Genomic DNA, 7,912 nt, shown 5'->3' on the forward strand with positions numbered 1-7,912 from the left:
AATAACAAATACAGTGACCCCTCGGTTAACGAACTCAATCCGTTCCAGGAGGTCGTTCGTTAACCGAAAAGTTCGTTAACCAAAACCATTGTTTCAATGGGTTTTTGGGTAATTGGTTCCAGCTCACCGAAAATTTCCTAAATTCAACAAAAATGGTAGAAAAGTTCACTTACTTTGAGGTGTGTATGTAGAAGGCTCCTGGATGATGATGATGATGGGAATTAGAATGAGGGTGGAGGAGAAGGAAGAAGAGAAGGCATTGGGGTGGAAGAGAAGTCACCCCATGGCACCATTTCACCCATAAAATTTTAGTTCTCTTGGTGTATTTCAAGATTATTTTCTTTAAATCAACACTGCACTGCATTATATATTGTCAATATATAAAATATATTTAAAAATGACCAATAATTTCCTTGGAAACACAGAAAAAAAGCGTTTAGTTGAAGAAAGTCTCAAGCAAGATGTTACCTCCACTGAAAACAGAGAGAGACTAACGCCTGTCTGGTGTGTTAACAGGCTGGATGGCACGCCAGAAACTAGTTTCTTTACTTTCAATTATGTTCAATAATTGTTAAAATGACTAAAAAAGTTAATATTAAACTTTTAAAATTATTGAATAGCATAAACTTCTTGATATTTAGTAAAATAGTAAGGAATTAAGCCCTAAAACCGATTACTGTATTGGCTGACTGATACTAAAACTGGTTGCCCGGTCAGTGCAAGCGAAAACATGTTGAGGTCGGTTCGTAAGAATTTTGTTAACCGAATTTTTGTTCGTTAACCGAATTGAAGATCCTTATGGAAGGCAGTTCATTAACCGAGGCGTTCGTTAAACGAGGGGTCACTGTAATGATTAAAATTAGCAGCTGTGACTCAAAAATTTTTAAAAAGAGTAATTTTAATTCAGACAAATTTGGCAGTGAAGTAATTTGATTTCTTGTTTTATCAAATTATCTGAAGTCCAGTATAGCTGCATCTGCTATTAATTTAATTTATCCCTGTAAGAGCATGCTTCAAAATGCATGAAGAAAGGAATTACTGCCAACACGTAAAGTTTGGTCTTACTAACACAAATTCAAGTGTACTAGCTTAATTTTAGTTTCATTTTTCCATATCTAGCTTAAATACTGAACAACGATGCATAAGAACTTAAACTTATTCATTGGTATTTTTTATGTTTTACCACAAGTATTTGATTTCTGTATAGTACAGGCAGTCCCCGGGTTACGTACGAGTTCCGTTCCTACAGACGTTCTTAAGTCGAAACGCATACCCTATGTGCCTATTGTACTTACAGAACAATATTTAGAATCCCAGTATATCATAGCCTAAGTCCTTATGTACATCTTAAATCACTTAATTTAAGATAAAAGAAGAAATAGAATGACAAAATACAGTAAATGAAAGTAAAAAAGTCCTCAGGTAAAGGTAGTAGGCAGCTATCAAACAGGGAGGTACATACTGCCTGGGATGATATTAGAAGCATAATGTGTTGTCTAATGTGCCTGGCTGGGCTAATCCCCATAAAATTAAAAAACATTTAACTATATGAGACCTCGTTCGTATCGCCGGATGTTCGTAAGTCGGGGACCTCCTGTACTTCCTATTTCACAGACATTTGTGACATGATTTAGATCAGTGTCTTGTTGAAATCATTTGTCATTTCTTTTTCCAACACTGCTGAGGGCACTTCTCTATGGGTTGTGGCACTCATCCCTGTTAATTACATTTTATAGTAACTTGTGAAATACATCATGAAATTTTTTTAAATACATTTTTTCTACAGGACAACGAGATCTATAATGAATCAGCAGTCATATCTCACTCAGTCATATTGAGCAAGGTGAAGTAGGAGTGTAATGATGCAGTAGGAATGATGAGATGTTTTGAAAGTCTAACCAAGAATTGACTGCAATAATCAATATGGAGTGGAGAAGAAAGGTTGTAAACAGGTTAATGTTGTTTTATGCACAACAAAATGTGCAAGACCCAAGAATTTTTCATAACCTGTGTCAGTGCAAGCAGGTTGCGGTACTGCATTCATTTTCTCTCGGGATTTGCAACTACAGTACTGTATACAGCTAGATGACAAATGCATGTTATATTTTCTGACTATACATTGTTTTGGCTAATTTTTTTGGATATTATGGTAAGCTAGGAACTTTGCCATAGGATCGTTTTTTTTTTTCTTAGAGAGTAAAGGAATGCTTATTTATACTAGAAGAGTAATTTTGGTTTTAAAACATATAAAAATGGTGTCTCTCTGACTCCACTCTGTCTGTCTTTCTGTGTCTCCTCTCTATCTGTTTCTTCCTCACTCTCAAGCCTTATCATCAATGTGATATATTTGTTGCAGGTGCCTCTGGTGACCCTGAGTCTGGGGATGGACATCATGTGTGGGACAACGAGGATGATGGCGTGGCATACTCCTGGTCTTTCTTCCACACAATGTTTGGCTTGGCCACACTTTATGTCATGATGACGCTTACCAATTGGTTTACTCCTAATTCTGACCTGCTCACACTCTCCAGTAACATGGCTGCTGTCTGGGTCAAGGTAAGAGCTCTGCATCATGTTTTGTCTTGGGCAGTATTTTAAACTAATTCTGACTCCTTCAGGATGTATTAAATGTTTCTTGTCTTTATCCTATACTGATTCCCATGTTTTTAGACTTGTCTTCAAAGACTCTTAACACTATTGGAGCCATCATGTACATTCCCCTTCACTAGTGCATTTACAGGAGCTCATCATATAAACATTCTACAAATCATTACATTGAGATATTTGTTTTAACATTGTTTTACTTTCATTCCATAGTATGTTTACTATTGCGAGTTTCCTTCCGTCGATTTTGAACATAGTGCTGCCACACTGCACAAAACCTTATGAGCCCCTGTAAATGCACTAGTGAAGGGGATTGTCCCTTATTGTATTAAAAAAAATTTAGTTCTTATATTGTTGACCTCTGATTAATTTCTAATGATGTGTAAGCCATAGAATATCTGGCCTATTTATTTGATAGCTTACAGGTCATTTGTCATGTGACGTACAAAAAAAGACAATCGGAACACTCCCAGGTAGAGTTTTCCTTGTTCAGGTAATTACCCCTGTATCTCCATTCTGAGGAAAGGACATGGCCCAAGATTTGTGCAAATTCTGTAACAGCTATTTGTCAGATTGATCCAGGGTTATGAAGGCCTAGCACTGGTGTGGTGGTAGTTTCTAAAGCAAGCAAGCAAGCAAGTCAACTGATAGCATAAGCCAAATTTAGTTTACTTGGTCACAGACAAAATCTTTGTCTCAGCAGGCCATACTAAACAATGTAATGGATATTCTTTTCTTTTATTTTTGTAATATACAGTACTCCAAGATTTGAGAATAGCAACAAAGCTTTTTTTTTTTTAGTACATTGACAAACTTTAAAATCATATGGTAAAGGTAAGTGCAGTTTTGAGTGGCATCTTATTTTCAGCACTTTACAGCATAGCTATCCCTCGTTTAACAATATGGTTGTGTTCTTATAAAACCCAACATTAGGCGAAATTATTGCAAAGCAAGGGATACTGTAACAGCAAATCACGGAGGGTGAACAACAGGTTCAAACTGCAGGCCGCTAAACACTGAGTACCTTGTGATGATAAGAATAATAAATGATTTTGTTAAACATTTTCAAAGTTAAATGATTGATTTATTAAAGCCAAACTTCCATATAAATGAAATAAATCAGAGTTGAACGATTAATGAGCAAATTGTGAGCATAATTAAAAAAAAATTATTGCATACGTCAAAAATTACAAATTAAATGCTCTGATAAACAATAAAATTGGTACAGAGCATATCATAATATACAATAGTATATATTTTATGTGCAAAAAATAGCTTCATCCACACTCAAACCATTCTCTGGGTGATGTGAGAGTTAAGCCAGGCAGTCACCCAGCAGACTCGGAGATGTTTTTGTGTGTGTGCTGTGACGTCACATTGGGGGATGGAGCATGGCTGGGTGGCATGTCAGCGCTGCAGTTACAGCTCATTGCCTCATGGATCCACACATATGTTTGCTCCACACACATGTTTGCTCCACACACATATACACCCATGCTCCCCATTTTACTCATTTTATAGTTTTATATTGTCTATATTTTTAACCCACATTAGAGTATTGTAATGATTTTTTCTCAACTTTTATAGTTTCATTACATGTAACAATGGCATCATGCCATCTCACAGGTCACCTCATCCCCAGTTTTTTTGCTTCCCAGTGAGTCAGGCTATCGCTGAACTGATTTAACGCTAAAAGAAAAAGATGCCTGTCTATAAAATCATTTATCAAAGGGACTATAAAGTTATGAAGGCTCTCTTTATCTGCAGATTGTGTCCAGCTGGATCTGTCTTTGCCTGTATCTGTGGACCTTGGTTGCCCCCATCATCCTTGTCAACCGTGACTTCAGCTAGAGGCTCACGCCTCAACTGTCAGCAGAGGTTCATCAATTAATACTATGTGACATTGCCCCAAACTTGTCTCAAAATTTTTTAGTCTCCAATCTATTGGTTGACTTGATGGATTGTAAACCAAAGATTGGGGAAATGTATTTGATTTCTTTTTAACTTTAACTGATCTCAATCATGGTTTCAAAAGTTTAAACAAGTTGCTGAAATTCAAAAGGAAATGTTTTTTTCCAAAGAGATATAATTTGATGCAGCTTAGATTAGGTTCTGTAATTCTAGTAAAGACTTTTTTTACTTTTTGTTTATAGAAAATCAGAATTCAAACTAACATGAGTAGATCCAAAAGATATATGGTGTGCTGTATACAGTATTGTAATCTTGAATTTTAACATATTTGTGAAATGTGAACCATTAAAGTATGAAGACTGGGTTAGGCAGAAGGTTTACTAACACGTTCTGCTAAAAACAACTTTGTGTCAAATTCAGTGGAGATACTCTGTTGTGAAGGTAATACTGTCAGGGGTGGGTTCTGGCAATTGTACTTGTAAATAAGTGAAAAATAACATACTATGCTATTTTGTCCATATGGAAAGTTAGGGTGGTGATTTGTGTTGTGAATGACGGATTAATATAGAAATTAATCTACCATTACAAATTAAGTTTATCCAATACTACAGCTTTTTAAGAGGTAAACAGTATTTGCTATGAATATTATTAAGAGCGGATGAATGAGATCTTACAATGCTGCAGGAAATTGCTTGAAAGCTTAAAAAAAAAGTTCTAATTAATAAACATTTTTCCAAAGTTTCATTACATGCAGCTTGATTAAAAAACTATTACCATTAATGTGGAAAGTTTTGTGACTCATTGTGTTGTAAGGCTACACTTATTATTTATTTTTACTCAGTATTTTTCTTTTAATATCATTATCAAATTACACCTTGTTACAGGATTACTCATTTTTATTTATTTTATTAATTAATTTAATTCTTTTTGGGGGGGGTGGGAACTGAAAACACATGAATATATTTCACTGATTTAGATAAGAGAAATATGGATGATTTGGTGATTCAAGGTATGAATATGAGGCTGTTAATTAAGCTGAGAAAAGTGGAAAAGTGGTGTGCCAGGGATTGGGGATGTTCTTTATACAGTACTTTGTATTTGGTGTTATACATACAGTACTGACATATTTATCTAGATTGCTTTTTTATGACTAAATTGAATACCTCGTATGATTTATATGTAGGTACTGTATACTGTATAAGAAAAAAGATATGCCTATCAATTAATGCTTTCATGTGAAACATTTGTGCTTTAAAAGTTTTAAGATTTGCTTAAAATAATTTTTTTTAATTGATGATGCACGCTTCACTGATATTGCCGCCAATTGCTGTTTTACGTTTTTGTGCCGTGATCCAAACTATGTGGTTTGATGTCACTGGGTAATATTTTATAATTTTTTAGACCTAAAAATTTCAATACAGCAGAGGTAGCCACAGATTTGTAGTGCAGCATTCAGTTTAAGGGTTAATAATGTGCTTGTTCTGTTTTGAAGTATATTGGCTTTTATGTGTATATTTGAATGTTGTCACTGCCCATATGTTTACTTTAGTCTTACAGTTTGTTAAAAGCAAAAGTAATCTTGGTCTTTTCAGTTCAGGCTGACCTCTGTGAAACATATTATCTCTGGTAGCAGACCCTTACTCAGTTTACTCACATAAATTTTTACCACTTGTGTGAGGACGTCAGGAGTAGAAATACAAAGATGTGGTGAATTATCATTTTAGAAGATTTTGTCATTTATGGAAAATGGCTCCTCAAACACAAAGAGATAGCAAGTTAGAAGAAGTTGATATGGCAGGTGCAGTGTAGACGTGTAAACTCGCTGAATATTAATATTGTCAAAGACTATTTAGTCATTACCGCCACAACTCTTTAGGTAGGAATAATTGGCAACAAAAACCAGAGTAAACAATTCCTGCAGAACTTCTACCCCACTGCATCTGAGAACCCATTCTTTCTAGGTGCACCACATAAAATAATGGATTAGTTTTATTTGCATATATTTTGGTTGAGTGATCTTGAATCAGATTGTTCATATTACCAAGTATGGGTGCCAGCACCTAGGTGTTAATATATATAAATATATATACAAGAATATATATATATATATATATATATATATATATATATATATATATATATATATATATATATATATATATATATATATATATATATATAACCACAAGGAAAGAAGAAAACACGAAGTTCCCAAGCGCTTTCGTGTAATTCACATCTTCAGGGGTGAATACAGACGAAAGTGCTTGGGAACTTCGTGTTTTCTTCTTTCCTTGTGGTTATCAGCATATACCTAGATCACGCGCACCTACAGTGATTTACTTGCATATATATATATATATATATATTATATATATTATATATATATATTCTTGTAATTCTGAAACTAAAGGAATAAGTAGGGTCTTTTCACTGTGGTAAAATGTTAATATACACAATGTTTCAAATTCATATTATGGTGGACTGTTTACTGTATACTGTAGTTATTGTATGTAGTGTAGTTTTTCCTGTAGCTGTATTCTCAAGTCATATACAGTATTTAAATACTGTTTAGCTAACACATAACTTCAACTGATGTGATACAATGTCAATATTTTATGAAAATTGAAAGGTTTTACTGCTTAGGATGATTTTATTTTTAATTGCTTACAAAGTGCATATTCCAGCATACCTTTAGAACAGATCAAGTTAGAGTTCATATGTTTTTACAGAATATAGTCTCAAGTTTGTAAAGAAAGTATTTGGAAGTCCTCAATAGATTTCAACATTTGCATTGAAATATAATAGTTAGGTTTCTTGTTGGAGGCTTCTCAAAACTTTAGTAGAATGAATTCACCCATTAATACGTTTCGGCGTTACATGCACAGAATAATGTGGCACCCTGAATTATCACCTCAATATAAACAGACCAAAGCAGCCTGGTAGTTCATTTAGGGAGCCCTATAGCCTGGACCACTGCTGCTCATGACTGCTTAGCTTCAAGTCAAACCTATGTTTTTTTCACTTCAGCCTTACTTATACTCACCTGTAGTGTATACTTTTTGGGTAAAATAAAACCATTGTCATTTTTAGTGTGTATTTTATGATGTTCAGACCCAGAGGTGCATTTAACATGTAAACCTGTGTCTACGCAGTTATGAAGGCTCTGGCAGTGCCTATTGGGCGACACCACTGTAATCTTTTGTTTGGTGATAACTGTCTGACAATATCCTGTAATGTTTATAAGAACTGCGTACAGTTACTATGAATTCTTGTTTTTTTTCATCTACTTTAAAACTTTGATGTTTGTCTCTTGTCCAAATTAATAGTTTTGGCTGTTTAAAAATCTTTACGTACTCTCATAATGTGTAAAACTTAATTGCAAGACCATGCACCATGT

The 7,912-nt window shown here is 34.4% G+C and overlaps 1 protein-coding gene across 1 annotated transcript in view; it reads left to right on the forward strand.

The window, feature by feature from the left end:
- The window catches only part of LOC121859389 (probable serine incorporator), a gene marked incomplete in the record, with an annotated part of 64,552 nt that extends 58,272 nt beyond the window's left edge, over positions 1-6,280 (forward strand). Inside the window, 2 exon segments of the mRNA XM_042356170.1 lie at positions 2,357-2,556; positions 4,372-6,280. Of these exon segments, the coding sequence (XP_042212104.1) occupies positions 2,357-2,556; positions 4,372-4,455 (284 nt within the window).
- Between the last annotated feature and the right edge of the window lie 1,632 nt (positions 6,281-7,912).

Source organism: Homarus americanus, unplaced genomic scaffold (assembly GCF_018991925.1).
Source record: "Homarus americanus isolate GMGI-L3 unplaced genomic scaffold, GMGI_Hamer_2.0 scaffold7626, whole genome shotgun sequence".
NCBI lineage: Eukaryota > Metazoa > Arthropoda > Malacostraca > Decapoda > Nephropidae > Homarus > Homarus americanus.